Genomic DNA, 25,954 nt, shown 5'->3' with positions numbered 1-25,954 from the left:
ACAATGATATCTACAATCATTGCATTCAAGTATCAAGTTTCTTATGTTGATTACTTTATAACGTTATTCGACTTCTGAGAATTTCAATTCAATATTATGTACAAATTGCAAGCTGACAAAAGATTAAGATTATTTCTTAATAAAATTAAATCAACTCAGATACAAAATGATTTATTATATATTCAGAGGAAAACCAAAGAATTAATTCATGTATTAGAATTTTCTTTATAAATTTAAGTTACCTACAAATTGTTACAATATTTTTATATGGAAAAATTATACAATGTAGCCATTTTAATTGCAAGAAAATGGTAGAAAACAACAAATTTTCACTTGGTTTCTCAATTCACACTTTCTTCTTACATGAATTAAATGATGAATTTTTTTTTCTCGACTCCATTTTGGTATTACATACTTAAAAATATCGATAAAATCTATCAGAAAAAAACTACATTCTTTTAAAAAAAACTTCTAGTCAATTTTTCTCGTTGCTATGGTAAATATCTCTTAATAAAGAAACTTTAGCCCTAATTAAAAACTTAAAAGTCAGTTTCTTCGTTCAGTTTTCCAAACACACATTTCATTTCTAGGTAAACTGAAAAAAGTTTATTTTTTTTAATGAACCACCTATTCTACATAAATCTGCAAAACTACCCCCATTATGTGTAATTTTTTGTTGTTGTTTGTTTAAAGTATATTCTATAAGCATCGTGTTTAATGCCCCCTAACTATGGTTAAAGTTGCTATATTTACGATTTCAACCATAAAATCTGACATCCATATTTTGAAACGCCTGCGGACCCCGAATCCTCCAACACAATCCAAACGCAACGAAATGATGATAGCGTGCAAGGGTTGAATTACACTCATGTCTAGTATATTATTACTATTTATCCATATCCAGGATACAAGAGTAGCGCATACACACTAAAATGTAATGGCATAAAGCGAAACGTATCGTTGCGAGTAAAAACAACTAATGCATTACATGTGAACAACACAAATAGACAACCGAAAATTATGATCATTCTATCTAATGATAATTGCTTCTTTATGAGAGTTCCCTTTTTTCTGTATATAGTTTCATGTGACATAACGAAAGTTACGCACTTATTTCACACTATACTCCTTGCACACATACACAGACAAATAGTGTGTATATGAGAAAGAAATGTATTGCAAAGTTGTTCAAATAAAACGCTAGAGATATGAAGGAAATAAGAAAAGTTTTCTCACAACTTGTCTTGTGTTTTTTTTTTTTTTTGGCTTCCTTATCGGAGTGTGATATAAATGAACCTTTTTAGGTGTTTACCCAAGTTGGTACATTAGACGGAAGTTGATGGTGTTATATTAGAACATCAATTAAGCTCTATCGACATTATATTTGAAACGAGGTAGCTGATGGTATTTGGTTTCATGAATTTCAATACCTTTTTTGTAACTAATTGGATCTAATTATGTCTTCTTCTTAGCGCAAAAGTTAAGTAAATGGTTAATTTTAAAATAGATAAGTTTATAAAGTACAAAAGAGAAGCAAGAGTAGAGACGTTTTACGTTAAAATCAAGTTTATAGCTAAAATGGACGGTTGTTTAAAAATACGCATTTAAACTTTTCACAAAATTTAAGAGAGAAAAGAAAATATTCAAATGTCGATTTTCAAATTTTTTTCCAAATTTCCCATTTTGCTGATTAAAAATAAATAAAAAAAAAAGATACAAATTTTTTTTTTTTGAATTTTGATAAAATTTTCAACATTTCAGAAAAAATTTTGTCTCCTTAATTTTTTTTTTTTTTTTAATTTGAACTACTACTACTTCTTTATTGAAAAAGTAGTTTTTTGGCAAACCTAAAAATTCAATGATATTAGAACTTGAAAAAAATATTTGTATTTTGTGGTTTTTAAGGTGAAATAAAACAATTCAACTTAACCTACTTAACAGGAATGTTATATGGACTACATTCAATCATGTAAAAATTCTGAGTCAAATAAATAACATTTGAGAAGCAGTGTCCACACCACTTTTTCTAACTTATAAATTAAAAAAAAAAAAACGGTCACTCTGGTGTATGCGTACTATTTTTTTTTTTTAGGCGAATAAAAATAATGCTTCTATAGTTTTTAATCTTCGGGTAGGATAGCGAAAATAAAAATTGGTTATCCTAAGCTGACCTTAGGCAAACAAAACATGGTTTTATATTAACAATTTTGTCACAGCAAAAAAAATAATTTTATTGTATCATTTGAAAAAATGGTGGCATAAAGATAAAAAAAGTTGGGCTATCCTATGCTAACAATATGCAATCGAACCATACTGGTTTTGAAAAAAAAAAAAAAAAAATTACCCGACTAAAAATTTTGCTTCTGTAATGCTTCTTTTGCTTCTATAAAGCTTTATAGCAAAATTTTTAAGCAAAATTGTTAGTAAGGTAGCATTTGGGAGCTAAAAAAAACTCAAAAAAACCGCATAATAAAGGCAGTTTTCTGTCGAGCTATATCTTTTAAACTAATTGTTCCTTTTTATGTAGTTACTATTTTCTGTCCTGTTAGTACCTGATAATTACTATTATTCAAGTTCCAATAAAATCGAAGTTTAGATCCAAATGGTTTTCTTAGTTATCTGAATTTTTGTGAGAATCATGTAAATAAAAAATATCCTTGCGTACAGACAAAAAAAAATCAATTCCATAACATGTCGGATTACGGTCTTAATATTTAAAATGTTTCCAAAATCCTCTGTTTTCGACTTTTTTGGTTTATTTTGTGCTTATTTCAGCCAACAGGTGAACCTGGCAAATGAATGGGCGAAACGAGAAATTCAAAGGGCGAGATCGACAAATCCAAAGGTTTAGTGATGTAACTTGTACCACTGATGGGGGCAGTCTAATTAAAACCCTTACGGGACTGCGACATAATTTGTTGAAAGTAAATTGGTCAATTTATATTACTTATGAATTAACTGGATGTGAATTGTATAACCACAAAGTTTAATTTTCATGATTTTATTTTAAATTGGTATATAAGTTGTAGATTCAAGTGTCTTAAGCACACTCGTCTGTCATTTAATTTCCGGGTGAGGTGTCAAGGAACGTTAAATACTTAAGTAGGAAGGTATTAGGTAATACAAGGTACTATCATAGGACCGTTTTTTTTTTTTTTATATCTGAGCAACTTAACTGATTTTATGGATTTCTAAAAAGTTGTTTCTGGCGAAACGTACTCTCTTATCGTTAAAGATGATTAAATTCTACGTAATTTTTAACCAAAAAAGTTGATGAAGAAACTTTTGAGTTTTGAAAATTTCAATGCAGTAGTTTTTTGGTTAAAACTTGAAAACTATGATGGTGTATGAAAGCTTAGTCTAAATAAAAGGTTTCATCACTTAATTCTACTTTTATTTTTTTTTTGTTTAACATTATTATTAGTTTTCTTAAAACGACTTTTTTTTGACGATTTTTTTATGCAATTTAAAAATTTTCAGAAAAACTGGAAATTATTAAAAATAATTACATTCCTTAAACTGAAGACATAATGTTAGATTCCTATAATCGAAAATAAAGTTTCATAAGAGTAAATTTTTTGTATTATATATTGATTTTCTCAACTATTTTACTTGTATGAAAAAAAAAAAAAAAATATTTTTACTCATATAGAATTTTTTTTTTAAATTTCTTTGCAGGACCACTTGTCCTTTCCGAAGCCATACAAGGTTCAGTGGGTCGGTTGCCGTGCAATGTAACACCACCGGTGCCTGAAGATAGAGTAGCTTTAGTAATTTGGTACAAAGTGGGATCAAAGACTCCAATATACAGGTAAGATAAATTTCATATAAAATAATAATAAATTCATATATATAGATTTTTACCATCATGTATGTGTGTGTGTGTTGAGTGTATAGTAGGTACTCTACTAAACTTACATAAATGTGTCCTGTTTTTACTTTGAGAAAGAAACTTTTGAATAATTTCATGGTTCAACTTCTTGACATGACCTTTAAGTTTCTCTCTCTAAAACATCTTAAGGGATATATAGTTTTTGGTTCTTGGCATCAGTTATCTATGTCATCCTCATCCATATTTCGATTAAGAAAAAAAAAGTATGCTTGATGTAAGGCATATTAAGTGATTTATTCAAAATTTTACATGGAAATAATAATAAAATAAAAAAAAAAAATAATAACAAGATTGTCACACATAAGGAAAGCTTCCTTTTTGTGTACATATTTGTATGTTTGTTTAAAAACATACATATATGTAGGTATGTTTGTTTAAACGTTTAGCCCTTTTTCTGTGTCAATTTTACTTTATTTCTTCTTCATAGACAAAATTCCTCACTGAAACTTGAATAAAACCGTAAGAGCCATTTTCTCAAACATTTGCCGTATCACGTCAGGTTTTTAGAGATATCCTCAAAAAATGTCAGATAAGAACTTTTGTTTTTTGGTTTTGACATTTTTTTTAGGATATTTCGGAAATCTGACGTGATAGAACAAAATTGACCTCGAATCTGGATTAAGCGATCCCAAAACTATATTATGAACATATTTGCACATTTAACAAATATTGGTCCCTTCGTGGAATCGTTTTTTTCGAAGAACCTGCTTAAAATTATCAAAGGTGTTAATATGTTCGCTAATGAGAAGCAAACGCGGAAATCGGATGCCTATGGTGTTAACCAGAAGTTTTCAGCATTAGAATCTGCTTAAACGTTGATGAAATTACAATATACAACACGTCAACACGACCAAAGACGGTATATATTTCGCTATTAATCAGTACGATTCATTAATCTTTGCTGCTTTTGTATCTCCGAAATAAGACTCTAATGTTATTGAATTTTCTTCGGAAAGGTTAGTACTCTTTGTTCCCTGACTTTTCTTTCAATACTTACAAAATGATCAAGTTTTGACTGCAAAAACTTCGAGTGCTAAGATTTCGGTCAAAAATAGTCACTTCAAGTGAAATTTGGAATAAAGTATTTAGATAATTAACGTCAAAATGAGGAAAAAGTTCAAATTCTTGCACGTTCAAGAATTAAAAGGTAACCATTTGATTTTTTTGCTGGCATATTTTGAATAAATATATTTTTAAGAATAGTGTCTGAAAAATTCTCATTGATAAAGCAAATAGTTTCGAAGAAATAAGCCTCTTTTTAAAGACGTCTTAACTTTGTTAAAATGGTTCCCAAAACTTTAAACACGTTTTTATCAAAACGTTGTTTTCAAAGTCTTGAAATCACTCGATGATACTTTCGATAGCATAACCTAGCAAGGATAAGTTTTATGACAATAATTTCTAAGCCATTCTAAAGTGTAAAAGATATTGAAAAAAAAGCATTTTTTTTTTTCTTTGGGAAGCCTCTATTTTGTAAAAAATAAAACTCCTTTAGCAAAAAATACTACAAATTTTCCCAAAAGTACTTCAAATTTTGGTCATTTGCAAAAAAAAAAAAAAATCACTCTTCTTCAATTACACTCTTTTTTTACCTCAGGAAAAAGCGCAACGTAAAATGTAATATGTTCAACATTGATTTGATGTTGAAAAAACTAACATGAAACATCTTTAAAATAAAATTAAAACAATATAAGAAATTTTTTTTTGTGGGACTTAAGCTTTTGTTGCATTTTATCACTCTTATATCCAAAAGTGAGATAGCACGTTGGTAAAGCATTCGCCTAGAGACCCAAGAGTTGTAGGTTTGATTTTTTTTTTTTAATAAATTGATGCTTTTTTTCAAAGTTGAAACAACTTTGATTCGAAGATGTTTTACAACGGAAAACCACTTTAAACTAACGATGTTGGTCTTCAACGGAAAATCATTACGAAAAATAGTTGAATCAACGTGGTTTTTGTTCGTTTTAAGTTGTTTTTTCCATCAGTGTATCGTTCTCAAGAGGTTTTCTTCCACTTTCCATAAAACAACTGTTCTATTGTACTGAAAATTATCTCCTTTCTGAAACTTCTACTCCACTGATGATAGTTCCCTATCCGAGTACCGAGAGGTTTTAACGGTGGGTTAAAAAAACGTGTTAATAAAAAAGTATTGGTAAAAAACTACGTAGTTCTCGTTTAAAATTACCATTTTAGAAGGTTATTTTAACCGATCAACTTGTTTATTTTGATCAAGAAACTCGGTTTAAACTTGAGATATTAATAAAATTTAACCGAGAAAGTAGTTAAGATTGAACAATTTTGTATAACCGAGTCGACTATCGTGTAATTTTAACCGGGTTAGTTTGCAAGTGATAGATATATTAACAACATCCATCTGTTAATTTTACACGAGTTTTGCATTCTTTTTAACCGATCATTTTTCTGCGTGTATCTTTCTATGGGATGAACCAATATTCGAAAAGCTTGAAAAACGGTTTTGCCAGCAAAATGTTATTAAATTTTTTTAAATTCTTAAAAATATACAAAATCAAGTCAATCTTTGAACAAAAATCTTAATTCTAAGCAACTGGAAAAACCATAAACAAGTTTTGCTGACTATTATTTCAGTCACTTTAAAAAAAACTTTAGTTGCAACATCTTTAAAGTAGCTTGGCCAAAAACTTTTTCAATTTGTCAAAATCATTAATTCGTACAGATGATACAATATTTCATTAAGTTTAAGTACCAAACATTTTATTTAATTTTTTTTTTTTTCAAGAAACGAAAAAGTTTCAAAAGATATGTACCACTCTCGTATAACATTCCAAAGCTATTACTTCTCTTGCTCCAAGTAGCTAGAAAATCAAAAGAAAAGTAGTAGTTTTTTTTTCTCGTCTCTCCTGTTTTCACCTACAAAACTTAATTTAATTGAAAAAGTAGAAAATTGTAGATACATTATCACATCCAATTCGTGTTGCATGTCCAAAAGTGTTTTTTCTTTTTTTTTTCTTTATTTCGTTTGGCTTCACATCAGAGAGTATATAATTCAACGCAGTGCTCATTTTCTCCTATCTCCATCTCACTTTCTCATATAGAATTGGTGCCAAAACTAAACAAGTTGCTTCATTAATGTCTCCTTATGAACTCCAGGAGGTAAACCCAGAGATATCTAGAGCAACACACCCAGGATATAAAAGACACTCTACTCTATACTAGTGGAGAGCACTCTTCCAAAGGATACCTCACATAAAATCTCAGCATCCTTTTTATATGTTGGTTTGTATGTTTGTAAGGGAGAAAAAAAAAGATTTTTATAGAGCTTTAGCCTCTCTGTGTGATGTTGGAAAAATATACTATGCCATAGCAAACCTATCCTATACACATCTACATCCTTACATCCCTTTTGTAAAACTTAATGTCTGAAGTTATTTCCACTTCGTTGTCATTGTCAATGTTCCCTGATGAATTGCAATTAACTTCAAGAAATGCAAGTGTGACAAAGTTTTATCTACTTTTTCCTGTCGTCTCTGTGCTGGTGCTAGCTGTGAAGCTGTTTCTTTTTTCCTGGGCTGGTTGGGTATTTTTCCGGTATTATACTTTCGCCTTAACTGTATTTGATGGGGGACACTCTCCAACACAAAACACTTAATTTTGATATTCTTCTTTTTACTTTTTTCTTATTTTTTCTTTATCGTTCTACTTTTTCTCATTTTTTTTTCTACTATTTTTCAGTGTCGATACAAGAGATTCAAACTTTTCGCAAGGAAAACATTGGTCAGATGATGCATATGGTGAACGTTTGTCGTTTGCAATTTCTGGAAGATCTGCAACTCTTAAAATTAAGGGCACAAGGCAGGAGGACACTGGAGAGTATCGTTGCAGAGTGGATTTTCAAAAGAGCCCTACAAGGAATTCTAAAGTCAACTTGACTGTAATCAGTAAGTTTATTTTTTAAAATATAACTTTTATATAGTTTTTTGTTTATATAATAATCTTGGGGATATGTATTTTTGTGTTTCTTGAATTTTTTTTTGTGTTTTTATTTGCTTAACCTTACGAAGGGAATTTTTTGACATTATGATACAAAGTGACCTTAAAAACTTATTAAAAATATTTTAACCAAGATATTGAAAAACCTTATATTAATTGAATGAGAACTCATTATTACATGAAAAGTCACAACAGTGTCACGTACAGACAAAATAGGAGTAAGTAGAGAGGTATAATGGTTTAAAACGTTGGACTTATTCCTTTCTTACAACTTACGGTTTGAAATTTCACCCAAACGCCAAATTTTGAATGAAATAAACATATAATTTATTTAAAACAAAAGTTTTAATAATTGCAATCTATTAACTAATGATAGAGTTTGAGTAATCAAAGCAAAAAAGTGTTATACATAGTAAAACAAAATTTTTTGTTGTGGTCTTGAGTAAAACAAAAAATGGGAAAATAAAGTCATTTTTTTTTTGGTTAATTTTCAATATGAATATCTCAGCCCGAAAACTAATACTGTTAAAAAAGCAAAAAACTCAAAAAATCGCTTTTCTTGACTTTTTTTTCATGTTTTTTTTGGCCTGTTTTGGTATGGAATTTTTTTTTTTCAATTTTTTAAAAACATTTTTCCGATATTAAATTTGATTCTCTACATTCTACAACAAGGTTTCAAATCAATTTATCAAAATTATTCTTCTCATTATATTGAAAAAAACCAAAAAGGGGGCTTTTGCACCCCTATCTTCAATTTCCACCCTCTCATTTAATAGCACACCGCGGTATTATCTTCTCTTATAACCCATTCAACGTTTTCTGAAATCAAAACAAGTGAACGTCTTAGCTAAGACATCATCAATAGCCTGAAATACTGGATTTATTCTGTTCTTCAAACTTATAAAATTTTTCAACCCCTGTAACTTCGACACCTTTAATAATTTTTTTGTTTTTTTTTTCAACTTGGAAAATTTATATGATTTTATTAAAAACTCAAAAAACACTATAAAATTTCTTTAAAAATTCAAAAAATAAAACTATTTAAGTGGTTTTGACTAGAAAAAGAATTATGCTATGCCAAACATTTTCTTTAATAATAAAGAATTTTTAGAATTTGAATTAAAAAAAGTGTTTTTTATACATATTTTCAAACATAAAAAAAAAAAAAATTGGAACGTCATTGCCAGTATTATACAATAACATAAATCAACAAATTAAAACGAAAGTTCAAAGAAATCATCGGCCCTTTTTTTAAAAAATTGTTTTTTTTCTGAAAAAAAAAATTAGATAAGAATATTTTAAAAGAATCAAAAAATTAAAATTTTGTAAAATTTTGAAACTACGTTTTCTAAAAAGTTTCTGTATAAAAATGTTTAGGAGAATGTCAAAAAACAAAAAAAAAAAAAAAAAAAACAGTTCTATGACAAGTACCGTTAACAATGGCTTAAAAAATATTTTTTTATTTCAAAAGCAGAAATTTATTTTTCACAACAGATAGATAAAATATTTTTTTTTGATTCAAAATCGTTAAAGTTGTTTTTGATAAAAACAAGATTTTCCATTTTTGTCGTATGTATATCGTTAATTTTGGTCTAAAAACACAAAATTTTAAGAAGTTGTAATTTAAACAATGACCTTATGTATCTATGCCGGAATAGTTGAATACACCATTTTGAATCAAACATGCACAAATCTACATATCTTTAAACTATTTTCCTGAATTTAAAATTTTTGAAAACCAGTTCCCAAAAGAAGATATATGTCAACCTATTCAACAGTATATAAAATAATGGTTTAAATTTGGAACCTATACTTCAAACTCAAGAATTTTAAAAATAATGTACATAGACACATGAAAATCGATCTTAGCAAAATTTTGAACAAAAAAATTTTGATAATTTTTTGAAACAATAACGTTTTAATCAAATGACTTAAGCTATATGATTACACGGTCAACGAAATCGGTCAACTCTGACGCAAAAATGACGTCACAACCTGTCCCAAGAGTGTCACGTCGCGTCGTGGGATCGTCAACGAAAACTGCTGTCATTGCGTTGACGAGTACGATGGCACTCGCGTTGACACACATTTTTGGGTCAACGCGATGACCGTGTAATCTCTCTGTCAATGCCATTGGCACACGTTGACAGGGTTTTAGGACTGGGTGTCATCGCAATGACCCTGTCCCAGCGTTGACGGGATTTGAAACTGACGAAGCTAGAGTCAGTATGCCCTACAAAACGTTATAGGCCATGAGAAAAATATTTTTAAGTTTTTTTTTTTTTTGCTAAACAGTTTAAACACTATCACAAAACAAATTATATTTTAATGTAATGTAAAAACACATAACCCAAAAATATAAGTTAAATCAAAAACTTAGCAGATTGAAAAGTGTCAAGTTAGCTATTTTATTTGTGCTCTCTAATACCATAAAAATTTTTTGAAATATCTTTTATGCTGATATTTGGGGAAATATTTCTCAAGCTTCAAAAATTTCACGGTTTTTTAAGGTCCATATCTCGAGATGCAAATTTTTTGCATTTTTTATTTGTATTTTTGGCTTTAAAAAATTTTATTAATATCTATCGATTTCAATATCAATTTTGTTTCGATCATTTTTTGTTAAGAAAATAAGTTTTTGAAGTTTTTGTAAATTCACATCTGGTTAACCCCAATAAAATTTAAAATTTCTAGAAATTAATTAAAATTCTTAAATTCACATTCGAGATTTTGGATTTTCGGGATTCTTTGTTTCGGGATTTTGGATTTTCGGGATTCTGGGTTTTCTGGATTCAAAATTTCGGGATTTTGTCCGTCTCCCTGTTTTAGAATGTAAGTTGCTGTTTAACCTATGCTATGACAGAAAATTCTAATTTGTTTAAATTCTATTAAGAGCAGCATCTTTTAGAAAACTGTCACCTAACAGAAATGTATTTTCTTCGTCCTACCTATAAACTCCGAGCAATATTATTTTGTCAACATTAATCTTCGAATTATTTGTAAAGGAAACAGAGTATTATTTTAAGCACATTTTTATTTCAAAATCTCGAAAACTACTAAGATCTTAAAAAACCACCTTTGTGATTAGTTGTCCATCAGTAGTGAAATACAAACAAAGTATAAAATACAATATTTTAAGAATTTCTTTACAAATTCCTTAAACAATTTGTACTGTAATGGCAATACCATTTGCATTAAACCATCTATTTTACCTGGCAGCTGGCACTTCTTAAGGTATTCTAAAAACCCATTAATACGTACATTTATGTCTGGTCAATGATAAAATACAATGTACAACCGTCTGACGACGACTACGAACGATGAGCAAACTTGAACATTTTCTCCTAGTAGATATGCAATCTTGTTAGTTTCTAAGCACTTAACATCAATTGAAAGGCGTTCACACGCTTCATGCACATTTGCAACAAAAACCATTCAAAATGACGACAAATTCTCATACTCATAGGTGGGTTATACGAAAGAGAAGTAAATAGTAGAAATATGTCGAAGCTTGAAGGCGATGATGACGAAAAGGACTTGTCGTCGTCTTCGGTCGTCGTCGTATTAGTCGAAGAGTCGTCGTCTTCTCACCAAGAAGTTGTCCTTGGAATAACAAAACGAATGCCATTGTGTTGGCGAAACACATTAAATTGAAGATCTAAAATATATATATATCTACAAAGTAGTCAGTATACGTCCATAAAATCGAAAGCAAATTGCACATTACATATATACCTACTTCCATATGAGATACCTTCAAAACACACACACACACACACACACACACACACACACACACATGTGACACATATAGAACAGCCAAGTTCACCAACAGCATCTTCTTCTCTCTGGATTGCATTGTTGAGAGCCCCTAATGATGCTCGTTTGGAGTAATTTCACACTATTTGCCATCAAGACGATGTCAGTTATTGTCAGTTAGAAGGACTATAATATGGCAACAACTTCGACGGATGACTGGCAATATTGAATATCTATACAAAGTTTGCATGCGAGGATGCCTATCTAATGCTAGTGTGTATAAAGGTGACATTATAGAGAGACAGCTCTTTTATTGCATATCTTCTCTATACCAAGTTAAAGCTGGCTCTATAATGGAAATGTGTGTATTGACATTTGAGTGGTGTTTCTTTAAATTGCTTTGGATACAGAATTAATTTAATTTGGTTTAATTCACAGGAAGCATGCCACTGCCATGTTGATGGAAAATAATTTACTTTACTGATGTTGTGATGGTATCCCAGGAATTCACTCTGCTTTTATTTTTGTATATAATTTGTGTTGAAAAAGTTGGAATTTTTGTTAACCCTTTTTCACACTCACACGTGTATTCATTATTTCACTTCACAAAAAAAAAAATGTATGTAAAAATGGGTGAAGAATGTTATTCAATCAAAACGCAGTCAAACAGAAAAAAAAATGTATATTTGTAAGCATTTTGATTGTGTGATGATTCCCTTGAAACACACACAACCAACTCTTTCGTCTCTCCACGGGAAGCAGAATAAATTTATTTATTTTTTTTTCTTTATTATTTACGAGTAATTTTTACTTTGTTAAAGAGAAATTTTCATAATATGTATAGAAAATTGACACGTGTGCACTATAGGGTGTCTATGGATAAAGAACGTGCTTTGCTTCGTTTTGTCTATGCTGCAAGTTTCAATTTTTTTTTTTAAGGATAAATTTGTCATTGTATTGTCAAATACTTTCTAATTCTATAGAAATAGTCATAATTGTTTTTTTAATATAAAAGCAATTCTGAAGAATTCATAGGAAAAAAAGGATTACATCGAAAGTGACACTCAACTACAACTGAGTTGCTCGTACAAATTTTATTATTAATTAAATAAAATTCCAGGAAATTTAAATGGAAAATCATGAAAAAAAAAACATTCGTGTGGTGGAGATAAAAAGATTATATTTGTGTGTGAGGTTATCAGAATCAAAAAATTACGGATTACACTGAAAAGAGATCAGTGTTAGGAAGTTAAAATCCATATAAGAATCAAAAGAACTGCTGAAAAATTATTTCTTACAACAATTTAAACCTTTTGAGGCCCTTTTTCAATATAGGTGATGGTTATTTTTTCCTGTTTCTAAAAAAATTGATTTTTCAAACAAAAGTTTCACACTTTCTTTTTTTTTTCAAAAGTATGTATGTATGTATGTTTTTTGAAAATCTTTGTAAAATTTTAATAGTTGCATGAAAATTTTGGAGATCGGTTAAAGCATTTGCGAGAAATTAATATGGTAATTAAAAATAACTCCTTTGGCAGGTACCGTTAATACCGTTTATTGCGATTTAATCGATATCAATTTATGCATTCAGAAAATAAATCATTTTTGCCACATGACTTAAATGGAAAAGCTCTTACGATTTTGATTGTAAGACAACCTGTTGGTTTTGCACTTGAAATCAAGATAATGTATCTTCTTAGTAATGAGAACTTTTATAAATATAAGTGAAACCCATTTTAACTCTTAAAAAATCAAAATAAACTTCATGTTATTTTTTTAATATTATTTTAAATAAATTTTAATAAATAAATAAAATAAATTTAATTTATAAAATATTATTTCTCCATTTCTGACTCTCTCCTTAATATGTGACTTCACAGGTTTAAACGAGAATATTAAAATGCCTTAAAATTTTCAAAATTATCAGTGTTCGAATTTTTAAATAAATTTAATTTATTTTGAAAATCAATTTAGGTTTGCATAACGGGTTGAAAAATTTTTTTTTTTTACTTTGATTTTATTTGTTGAACAATAATTCTTAAGAATAGTATAGTGTCTTTTTTTTAATTTTTGCAACTATTTTTTTTTGATAAGTTTACATTTTTTCTTTTGAAAAATTAATTTTTTTTAACGGCTCATAATATTTTCTTGAAATTTTGACTTTGCATACCAATTAATAATTCCTTCAGAACAGCATTGCATTTACAAACCCAAACATTTTTAACTAGCATGGTTTTTGTGTTATTGGTTTTTTTCGCTAAAATAAGCGATAAATAATAAGGATACAATCTCAAATGATTTAAAAATTAATTTTAACTGGCCTTAAATTAGTAGTTAAATACTTTTAAAGTGTATAAGCTTCATTATTATTTATATGCCATATAGCAGTTTTTTTCAAAATCCCAATAAAATAAGACCAAATATGAATATAAGAAAACTATTATTTATAATATTCAAAATTGTAGCTTTCGGTACATGGTACTTTTTTGTGAAAATAATTTTTTTTTTAGTTTTCAGTTTAATTTCTGTAGGGAAAATTAAATTTTTATTTTCTTAAAAAATGTGGTTCCGCAAAATATGCTGCGCAGTAATTAAATTTTATAGCTACAAAGTTTATTTTTGTATTATAATTTCAAATTTCAGTTTGCTACACGACAGGAGAAAATTAAAACAAAGAAATAAATACGTACAATCTAAACGGATGTTCAATTTTATTAATATTTGGTTTTAAAAATTATTTTTTGTGCAACATATTTTATTTTGAAAAGTTACAATTTTTGACCAAATGTTTTTAACAACGTTTTTAAGAAAAATTCTTCATTGATTCAGTGGAGGTGCACTTTTTACTTGCGGTATAGGCATATCGCATATGTATACTATACTTACGGTGACCATATTTCTAGGGGCAAAACCCGGGACAGATTAAAAATTCGTTGGATTGTTTTGAATACATTGGTTTTTCAAAAAAAAAGTATAAATAAAATTTCTTAAACTATTTTATGGAAACATTTTCGTTTAAATTATTTAAATGTTTACGAGGAAGTCAGAAATCAAGACATCGGTTTTATAATAGGTAAACTGTTAATAAATTCTAAAAAAATATTTTTTTAATCAAAATAGTAAGAGCTGTTTTTTAACATTTTAATTTTATTTAAATGACTTTGAAATTTTGTAATATTTTCAACATTTTGTATGTATATAAAACTTTTGAAATTTAGCTGAATTCTTTCTTCTTTCATATTTATGTTGTACCATATTCGAAAAAAATTTTTCTGGTGTAACTATTTAAAGTTATAGTCAAAATCAATCCAGCAATTTGCTTCAAATTTGATAGAGGGAAATTTTAAAACAAAAATAATGCTACTTGCATTTGACAAAATTCTTTTCAACAGAAATTAATATTAACTTTCTGTAGGCACACCTCTTTTTTGCAAATTTGGTTTATACTTTTTCATGTCGCTAGAACTTTTTTCGGTCTCACTATTTTATAGAGAATCATAAATGAAATCGATGTAAAATAATCCGAGGAATTCGAATATCGTATTCACAATCCAAAAAAATGTATTTTCACCCTTATAAAGACACTTTATTGTGACCACTTTTAATTTTTGTCCTGCCAAATTCGCACCCTTGTGCCGGCAGAGGGTTAAAGGTAGACCCGTTTTCTTGATTTACTCAAATATTTATATTTATAAAATCGAATGTTGGTGCAACGATTTTTATATTTTTATTATATTAACAACATAAGTCCAAAATTGTCGTTTTGAGATAAATGCATTTTAAAGTTTTTTTATTTAATACAAATAATATTGGGATGCATTTTTTTTTAATAACAATATTTACTCAAATAAGGTAAAAAATTTTAATTTTTAAGCGTATATAGATGTTTTTAGTGAAATATGTTGTTTTGACCAAACTAGTTTTCGTTCAAAATTTCGAGTTGTGTCTTTAGTGCCAATATTGGAATTAGTTTTTACTTCCGATATAGGTACTACATACATATATATCAAGTTATGCATTCGTAAAAAAAAAAAAAGTTAAGATAACATTTTTCCATGACATTACGATGATAGAGAATGCCAAAAAAGTGGGTCCCGGAAGTCCGTCTGTCTGTCTGTATACGAAGCTGCAGCCTAAACGGATGGACCGATTAATGTCAAACTTGGTATGTAGCGTTATTTGGCGACTGTCTAGAGGGGTTTTTGGAATTAATTTTTTTGGAGCGAAAATAAAGGTACTTGTTATATACCGATTTTAGTAAAGTTGAAATTGCTCAAAAGCGGCTCCAACGATTTTGTTTAAAAAATTCAAATATAAGTTTTAAGACAAGGTCTATCCTCTAATGAATTTTTTTTTTAATCATTATTATTATATTATTTCAACGAAACATTTTTTTGAAGAAGCATTTATATAGTCTTAATATAAACCAAAAATAAAATTTCGAAAAAAAATAATTTTTGAATTTTTAAAAAAATTTTGCAAATTTTTTTTTTGAAAAATCAAATTTTCGAAAACGGAACATTGAATTTTTTGGAAATTTTGTTTTTATTTAAAAACTTCCAAACTTTCCAAAAAATTATTTATATAAAATTAGTTTAAAATTTCAGATTTTGTTTTGTTTTTTTTTTCAAAAAACGATTTTTTTTATTTTTTTTTTTCATTTTTTTTTTTTGTTTTTATATAGGTAGGTACTTACATTTCCCAAATGTGAAATTTTCACTATGCACCTAAAATTTAAAAATGTCAAAATGATATGATAAAATAGCAAAATTGATATTTTAATTTGTCACTCAAAAATGTTAATTTGATAGCTGTTATTATCAAATTTTTTTCGGTGTATATTGTTTCTTTTTTTTTTGTATTTTAAGAAACACATTATTTTTCAAAACCTATCAAGAAACACAAAGAATTTTATATTAACGACAATTACTTTTTCTTACCTCTCTCTTTTTGCAGCACCTCCCGAAAATTTAGTTATCCTAGACAGTAAAGGAAGTCACATACCACATTATATACTAGGACCTTACAACGAAGGAGCTTCGGTTAATATCACATGTGTCGCAACAGGAGGTAAGTACCTACCCAACATTATTGGGGTTTCTTTCTACAAATACATAATATCCAGTAGAGCCATAGAGAGCAGAGTAGACTATAGTAGACTATAGAAGACTAATAGACGACTACGAAAGAAGACGATGACGACAACACATTACTTACCATTTATACTTATTAGGTATTTGTATGATTATTCACAAAATGCCAGCACTTTTTCATCTTGATACGTTGATGGCGCTTTGCTCTGCCTGTGTGTCCTAGAGTATAAAGCATATGAGTATGTGTTTAAGGATAAACACACCAGTCTCCTTTTCTCTCTCTCTCTGCTGTTACAATATAACAATAATGATTATAAAGCTTTTTTTCGTATCAAATACTTATCAAAATTACTTGTGCGTCAAACAATTTTTTTTTCTTTTTCTTCTTCTTCGTGAGTTTTTCTTTTGTGTAGCTAGAGTCTAAGGCGGAAGAATGTACAAAATAAATCATGTCGTACACTGAAAGAAAATATTTTTTTTAGAAAAGGTGCAATTTCCAATTTTAGGGGTATTTAAGGACGATAGAAATCCTTAAAATCTCCAATTTATTGGATGACTTTTATCTGAAATATTTTTTTCGGTGTATTCAGGATTTTCATGTTTTTCTACCAAACGACCTGAAATATTCCCATAATAGTTAAGCCAACTGTTGGTGTAGTTAGTAGTTAGTTATAGTGGCTTTTCTAACTCTTTTTCAACTTTTTGCTATAAAGCCCCTTCTGCTGCGATTTCTCTGGGCTGCATCAGGCCAAAGCTTCTTCAACAAATCAATGTAAAAACCGTGGGAATGTAGTCCCCAAAGCCGCCACCGCCGCCGCCGCCCGTCAAGAAATATAAGAAAGAAAAATATCGTTTTATTATACCAACACACAATCTACTACCTTCACAGGATGTTGAAGCAAAAAATTCAAAATGAAAGAAAAAGAAAAAATATCCTTGTTGACTAATGACTGTTTTTTTTTTCCTTTTCTTGCTGTGTTCAACAGTAAGAAAAGTATACAATATTCCTTACTTTTTTTTTTTTTGTTATTTTTGTAGTACATTTTTTTGCCAAGGTGTATTACCTACATTATTATTATGCCACGCGGAGTGATGTGGAACCTTTAGCCTGTGGGTGTGATGTTAGTTAATTTGTTTCAAGGAAAAAAAAAAAAATGAAAAAAAAAATTAATGTTTTATATTTGTAATAAACTCGACAAGGTGAAAACCAAATGCCTTAAATCGTGCCTTGGATTAAATGTGCACGTTGTGAGTTGGTCTTCGTTGTACAAACTTATACAAAAAAAAAAAAAAACTCTTGTGGTTTAATGGACTTTTGAGATAAATATTGTCCTATTTTTTTGGTGAAGGGACATATTTTTTTTTTTTGTTAACTTAAGTGACTGGTGTAGTTAGTTTTTGAGTTTTTTTTGGTGAGGGTCAAAGCTTATTGGTGGGTATAAAAGTGAATTTTGAAGTCAAGGCAAATAGGTTTTTGTGTATGTCCTTGGATGGATTTTGTTTTTTTTTTTTGTTATAATTGAAATTGTTTACTTTAAAGAGCTTTTAATTTTGTTAAACAAAAAAGTTAAAAATAAAAAAAAATTCGTACTTACAAAGTTTTGAAAAATAAATATAAATTTATTTTCAGAAAAAAGTTGTTAAGTTGCTTGTCACATAAAGTGGCAGAGTTTTGAAAAATATGACAGAAAAAGTTTTTTTTTTTTCATAAGTTAGGACATGTTGACGGAAATAGAAATGCTATGTAATAAACAATGGGTTTGTATTGCCTACTTTCATTGAATTTTTTTTTTTTTTAAGTTTTGAGGATTACAAATAGCAGTGTAAGCTTTTAAGGACCAATATCAAATATCCAACTTAGAACCGAAACGAAAATAAAATCATAAAATTCAATCAATCAACCCTCAAGATATTAAAATGTATCAGAAAATAATTTGTTTTTAGTAATTTTACTCTCGTGTATTTTCATGTTTTACATGCTTGTTGGAACGAGAATAAAGCCGAAAAATCAAAGATCATGAAGATGATTTTTTCGAAAGTCATTATTAACGGTACCTGTCATAGAACCGTTTTTTTAAACTCTGAATTTCTCTGAAACGACTTATTAAATTTTATTAAAATTTTTTATACAAATTTTTGGATTTTTGAAAAAATGTTGAGTTTTTTTTTTTTGAAAAATCAAATTTTCCAAAACAGGTCATTAGATTCTTTTGAAATTTTGGTTTTAGGCATGGATCTATATTAACTACAATATGGCATACCAACTTTATTTAATTTAGAATTACAAAATAAAAAAAAAATAATCACTTCTAGGAATCGAACCTGGGACTCCCGCGTGCGAGTCGAGTACTCATCGAATATTTTGAAAATTTTCGAATTGAATTTTTGGAAATTTAAGGTGTTTGTAAATGTTAAATGCTAAAAAATCAAAAAAATTCTTTAAAAAAAATTAGGTTTTCAAAAAATAGTGGAGTATGTACAATGTACATGTATGTACCTACAGGGAAACCGGGCCGAACAGCTCCGATTTCTAAGTTTTTTTTTTTTTTAACATTGGAAATTAAAAATATTTTAATCCTTGAGATTTTTGTATAGGTACCTATGTATTAAAATCATTTACCTAAGTGGTAGAGCAAATTATCTTAAAACATAAAAAAAAGTCAGAAGATTATCCATATCTGTAAAATTTAAATATAGTAAATTGAAAGAAGTAATTTTGAAAAGATTGTCCTCAAACTCAGAATTAAATTAAAAAATAAAATTTTTTCGTAAGATAGAGAATTTTATGAAAATGATGCTATTTTGTTCTAACTGTTATACACCTTTTCTATCCCTAAATTGAACTAATAATAAATAAGACCAACAGTTTTTTTTAAATATAAATTGATATATATTTATTTTAGGAAAAATTTTGAAAAAAAGAAGGTACAATTTTTTTTAGCAAAATTTTTGTTTTTAAATTGTGAGATTGAAGATCATTTTTTTTTTTCGAAAATACTTCATTTTATATAGGCAATGGATTTTAATTTAATTTTTTAAACAAGTATTTATTATTGTAAGTATTGCCGTTGTGTTCAGTTTTTTTTTTTGTATGTTTGAAGTCAGTTTGTGCGAAAATGTCATCAACGGTCTAAACTATGGAAAACTGTTCCTCACTTCTTTATATTTTTTTTTCCTTAAATAACACTGGTTTACAGCCAAAATGGACACTTAATCTCACTATTTTTTTCTTACGTACTTTGACCTCAGGGACTCGAAAATCACTTTAAAAAATATTACGATGGTGAGGTACGTTTTCGAGATATGATTTTTCAAAGTTTTTTGTCGTTGTTTTTTTCCAGCCTACTTAGTATTCCGGCTATATCTTGAGTATTAAAGGACTAATCTGAACAGAAAAGCCGGCTCTTTATTACAATCTCTAAAATGTGTTGAAGAAAAATGATTCAAAAAGACCAAAAATTCTAGATTTTGAAAGTCCAATTTGTTCCAATTTTAGCCGATTTAAATTTTTGTGACTATTATGTTGAAAGATAAAGTATCTTCTTTTCTCTCCTTTACATGTTCAATATCTATAAATGCTCAAATGATAAAAACAGACCATTTAGTAAAAACATCAAAAATTTCGTTTGTTTTTTTTCTCAATTTTGAATAGTTTTTCTTAAGTTTTTTACAATATTTCAATTTTTTTAAAAAGATATACATAGGTATCGATAGGAAATTTAATTATCTACAAAAAAATTACTTAATAAAAATTCTCAAATTCGGCTTGCTTTTCAAGTTCTAGACAAAAACTCAAAAACTAACAGAAAAAGTCGAAAAAATTGATCGTTACAAAAATGGTCCTATCTTTATAATTTATCCATAGATTTTGAAGAATCTTTTTTATCTTCATCAGAAAGTGTACTATACATACAAAATTAAAAACTATGACGATTCGAAAGATTTTGATTTTTTCTTTCAGTAATAAAGTTTTTTTTTGCAAAAATTTCCTTTAAAAATCGATTTTTTTAAAATGTTAGTACATTGCACTTTAACATCTGGAGTGACCCAGAAAATTTGTTCTAGTGTTTGTTGCTTATTTACTCAGCTTACAGGCACCGGCTTTTCAGCTCATATTAGTCGTTTATTACTCAAGATATAGCCCGAATATTAAGTAGGCTGGAAAAAACAACGACAAAAAACTTTGAAAAATCATATCTCGAAAACCTATCCAAAAATATATTTTTAGATAGGTTTTCTTTTTTTTCTGGGCTCAAATCTATACGAATAGTATAACGGCAATTGGTGTCCAAAAAATTTTTATTTTTTTGTAAACTAGTATAATTTACACAATCTCTTGGATATCATTTAGTTAATTTTGTTAAATAAAAAAATAAAACGGCAGTAGTGGTTATTTTTAATGTAAATGTAAATGAAAAATGTATCTTAATAAAAGATATCAAATTGCATACTTTTTTGAACTTAAATACAAATTCAAAACAAAAATTTAAATTTAAAAAGCCAGCCAAAATAATTTGTTTTCGTTTTGATTTTGTTCGCTAGCTTGTTTTAGTGAAGGAATTTAATAACTCAAGACCCACGCAAAATACAAATTTTTTGCTTGCGCAACAACTACTAGCATGTATCTAATCAGGTAGGTACAATTTCTTGGATAATTTTTGTTGGTTCCCCTACAAAGCGCCCGCCAAAGTAAAACTATTAATTTTGGTCTTAAAATAAAATTTCAACATCACTTACTTAGGAAATTTTGTACTTCAATCCTTTCAAATGTTTCTTAAAAAAAAAAACATAAACTGTTGCAGGATTTTCAAATTTATATGAAGAATACAAAATATATATTTCAAAACGGCATTGTCCGTCTTTAAAATATTCGTTTCCATAAAATTTATTCAGTTAATGGCAGGGGCGGACTGGGAGTCAAAGAGCCTTCCGGGACTTTTAGGAAAAGGGCCACAAAATACTTACATAATTATTTACTTACTCGAAATATTTAAAAATAAAAGTTGATATGCAGAAATTGTTTATTTATATACAGTGGTCGAAAAATAATAATTAGAAACAAGCTCTTTTTTTCAAAATGTATGTATGTTCTTAATATAAATAAAAAATATTAGAAATATTTTTTAACAGAGACATTTCTAAAATATAAGGGGTTGGTCTGTCAGGAATAATTGTTAAGGACGTTTTATCTATTTTTTCGGAACATGTGGCATTTTACGAGGACTGCAACCACATTAACCGATTTATAGAAATTAGTCGGTGATAGTCCTTTTTATTAATTGTACCTACTTTTAATTAATTGACCAAGTTTGGAAAATGTAAATGCTAAAAATCATTTATTTTTTCAAATAAAAGCATTTGTTTTTAAAAGTTTTCGTGAATTTATCCAGTGCTTTTGTTTGTCATTTTAAAGCTTTTAAAATTTCAAAACTTTTAATTACATGTTAAAAGTTAAATTAAAATTTAAGATTTCACAATTTCAAAATCTTTTAAAATAAAATGATAATGTTAAAAAACAACACTTCACGATTTTCACAAAAAAAAAAAAATAATATTTTTAACAGTTACTAACAGTACCTTTTACTGACCGGTTCAGTAAATTAGGTACTTCGATAAATTAATTAAATTTTATATCATTTTTTAAATTGATATTAAAATTCTTATAATATTAAATTAAAAATATTTTTGTGAGTTATCAGGTACATAAAAAGCTTTGATATTCTAAGCAACTTTATCTATGCATTCTATTACGATTTTATAATGTTTTTATCCCGGGTTATGCTCCCAGAAATATGGTCACCGTAATTATACCACAACTCGTGTTTGCTAAAAATTTGTTAAATATGTATTTTGTATACACAGGGTGTCCCAAAAGTAATGGATCAAATTCTTACGGTTTTCGATTTAATGCAGTTTTTGCGAAATTTCGAAAAGTCCCGACTTTGCAACTGTATTTTGCTCCCTCCGCTCATAATAGATTTTTGTTTTTACAATTCTTTCACTAAAACATTTCTTAATAATAAGAAATAATTAATAAATCAAAATATTTTTTGCTGCAAATCAATTAAGAGTTCAATATTTTTTAAAAACTTAATTTGTTACTTTTATTTCATATTTTGTCACCTAAATCTCTAATTAGGGGAGATTAGGTACTGTTGAAGCAAAGGACGGTTGAAACAATACAAGTAGCTCGAGAATCGTTAGTGATACAGTACGACTTATAGGGAATCGAATGTATTTGAAATTTCAATTGTTTGTCAAGGGTTGGTGATGAATGACCAAAACCCATAATCCCAAAGAGAAAATCCCCAAAGCCAAAATCCCCAAGACAGACCTGGGTATAGACAAAATCTCCAGGAAAAAATCTCAAAAAAAAAAATCTCCGAGCGAAAATCCCAAAATTTCAGATGCGTAAGTTGTGTATCAAGCAATCAAATCGCGCGCGCGACAAGGCGACAAGGCAACATGGCGACAAGGCGACATGGCGACATGGCGACAAGGCTACATGGCGACAAGGCGACATGGCGACAAGGCTACATGGCGACATGGCGACAAGGCGACATGGCGACAAGGCTACATGGCGACATGGCGACAAGGCGACATGGTGACAAGGCGACATGGCGACAAGGCAACAAGGCGACAAGGCGACAAGGCGACATGGCGACAGGGCGACATGGCGACATGGCGACAGGGCGACATGGCGACATGGCGACAAGGCGACAAGGCGACATGGCGACATGGCGACAAGGCGACATGGCGACATGGCGACAAGGCGACAAGGCGACAGGGCGACAGGGCGACATGGCGACAAGGCGACAAGGCGACATGGCGACAAGGCGACATGGCGACATGGCGACAAGGCGACAAGGCGACAGGGCGACAGGGCGACATGGCGACAAGGTGACATGGCGACAAGGCGACATGGCGACAGGGCGACATGGCGACAAGGCGACATGGCGACAAGGCGACATGGCGACAAGGCGACATGGCGACATGGCGACAAGGCGACATGGCGACATGGCGACAAGGCTACATGGCGACATGGCGACAAGGCGACATGGCGACATGGCAACAAGGCTACATGGCGACATGGCGACAAGGCGACATGGCGACAAGGCGACAAGGCGACAAGGCGACAAGGCGACATGGCGACAAGGCGACATGGCGACAAGGCGACATGGCGACAAGGCGACAAGGCGACAGGGCGACATGGCAACATGGCGACAAGGCGACATGGCGACATGGCGACAAGGCGACAAGGCGACAAGGCGACATGGCGACATGGCGACAAGGCGACAAGGCGACATGTTTACAGATTTATTCTATCACGTCTAGTTTTTGAGCTACACTCATCACTATTTTCGCTATAAACTCCCAAAAAGTAATTTTAAATTTAATATAATATGTAATATGTTGGTTTTTTTAAGTCAAAAACAGAAGACGCAAACTGGAATTTGGTTTAAAAACCGTTCATTACTTTGGAAAAAACAAGCTAGATTTGGAGATATTTATCATAAATTTCTTTTTTCAATATCTTCTAGAAAAAAATAATTTTGAAAAAAAAAATAAGTAACTTAAGGACGTTTTAATCGCGCGTGCGATTTGATTGCTTGATACACAACTTGCGCATCTTCATTTTGGAAAGACATATTTTTACACATATTTATTTGTAAGCTGTGATGACTTGCTTCAAAAGATTATGCTAAGTTCAACTTGTTCCAGTATATTAGAATCATTGTCAAGTCACGGTTGTTTACATAATTTCTGTTCCGTTGTAATAGAGCAACCTTTATGATTTTAAAATTGTCGTGTTAAGTTCTGATTTTACTTTGACTTACAGGGTTGTTCTATCATTCTATTACGTTTTTGTTTTTGCTAATTGGAGATTTTTGGGGATTTGGAGAAAATGGGAGAAAAAATTATTTATTGGAGATTTTGTCCATTGGATGCCTTTTCCCATGGAGATTTTGTCCATGGGGTCAAAAATTTTCTGGAGATTTTATCCGATTGAGATTTTTTTTTGGAGATAGTGTAGGTTTCCTGTTTGTCAAAAGAGCTTTTTTTTTCGGAAAATGACAGGAACTATGTGATCGAAGAGCTACCTTACGGAAAGGATATAAAATATTGTTTCAGTGTATTTGTTTTTAAGACTTTGTGAAAATCGAAAGCTTGGTCTTGTTCAAGCTTTTTGAACCGAATACTTTTTTAAAATGAAAGAGAGATATACAAACAAGCTACTAGGTGGAAGAAGAAAAAACATCGTGTTTACTTTTTTTTGAACTTTTTTGACTTTGTGTTTTGATGTAGTTCAGGCTTAACACAACAAATAAAGTACCTTGGCACCACTGTTTTTATCGAGTAAAATCTGGATAATTATCTGGATTTTTCAAAAATCTATACAGATAAAGTTTTTGTTGTTTTTTGTTTTTTGCCTCGAAAGATTCATATAGGGCCCCCAAACAGAATTCGGTAGGCCTCCAAAGATCCATAGGAGGCCTTCATTGACTTAAAGGCCATAAAGATAATTCCATGGGCCTCGAGGCCTTCATTGACTTAAACGCCATAAACATGATTCTGTGGGCCTCGAAAGATCCATATATGGCCCCCTGAAAATCCATAGGGGGCCCACAAACAGAATTCGGTAGGCCCCTAAAGATCCATAGGAGGCCTTCATGGACTTAAACGCCATAAACATGATTCTGTGGACCTCGAAAGATCCATATGGGGCCCCCTGAAAATCCATAGGGGGCCCACAAACAGAATTCGGTAGGCCCCTAAAGATCCATAGGAGGCCTTCATTGACTTAAACGCCATAAACATGATTCTGTGTGCCTCGAAAGATCCATATGGGGCCCCCTGAAAATCCATAGGGGGCCCACAAACAGAATTCGGTAGGCCCCTAAAGATCCATAGGAGGCCTTCATTGACTTAAAGGCCACAAAGATAATTCTGTGGGCCTCGAAAGATCCATATGGGGCCCCCTGAAAATCCATAGGGGACCATCAAACAGAAATCGGTAGGCCCCTAAAGATCCATAGGAGGCCTTCATTGACTTAAACGCCATAAACATGATTTTGTGGGCCTCGAAATATCCATATGGGGCCCTTTGAAAATCCATAGGGGGCCCACAAACAGAATTCGGTAAGCCCATTAAGATCTATAGGAGGCCTACGTTGACTTAAATGCCGCAAACATGATTCTGTGGGCCTCGAAACATACATAGGGGGCTCACAAACATAAT

The 25,954-nt window shown here is 30.0% G+C and overlaps 1 protein-coding gene across 3 annotated transcripts in view; it reads left to right on the top strand.

Annotated features, from left to right (window-relative positions):
* LOC129918969 (hemicentin-1) overlaps positions 1–25,954 on the top strand; it is a 265,301-nt gene that overhangs the window by 135,924 nt on the left and 103,423 nt on the right. For all 3 annotated transcript variants that reach the window (XM_055999736.1, XM_055999738.1, XM_055999739.1), the window contains exons 2-4: positions 3,679–3,811; positions 7,604–7,809; positions 16,577–16,690. In XM_055999736.1, coding sequence (XP_055855711.1) covers positions 3,679–3,811; positions 7,604–7,809; positions 16,577–16,690 — 453 coding nt within the window. The remainder of the gene's footprint in view (positions 1–3,678; positions 3,812–7,603; positions 7,810–16,576; positions 16,691–25,954) is intronic.

The sequence above is a fragment of the Episyrphus balteatus genome, chromosome 4 (assembly GCF_945859705.1).
Source record: "Episyrphus balteatus chromosome 4, idEpiBalt1.1, whole genome shotgun sequence".
NCBI lineage: Eukaryota > Metazoa > Arthropoda > Insecta > Diptera > Syrphidae > Episyrphus > Episyrphus balteatus.
The sequence above is the reverse complement of the archived record's forward strand: the minus strand, read 5'-3'. Positions and strand labels throughout refer to the sequence as shown.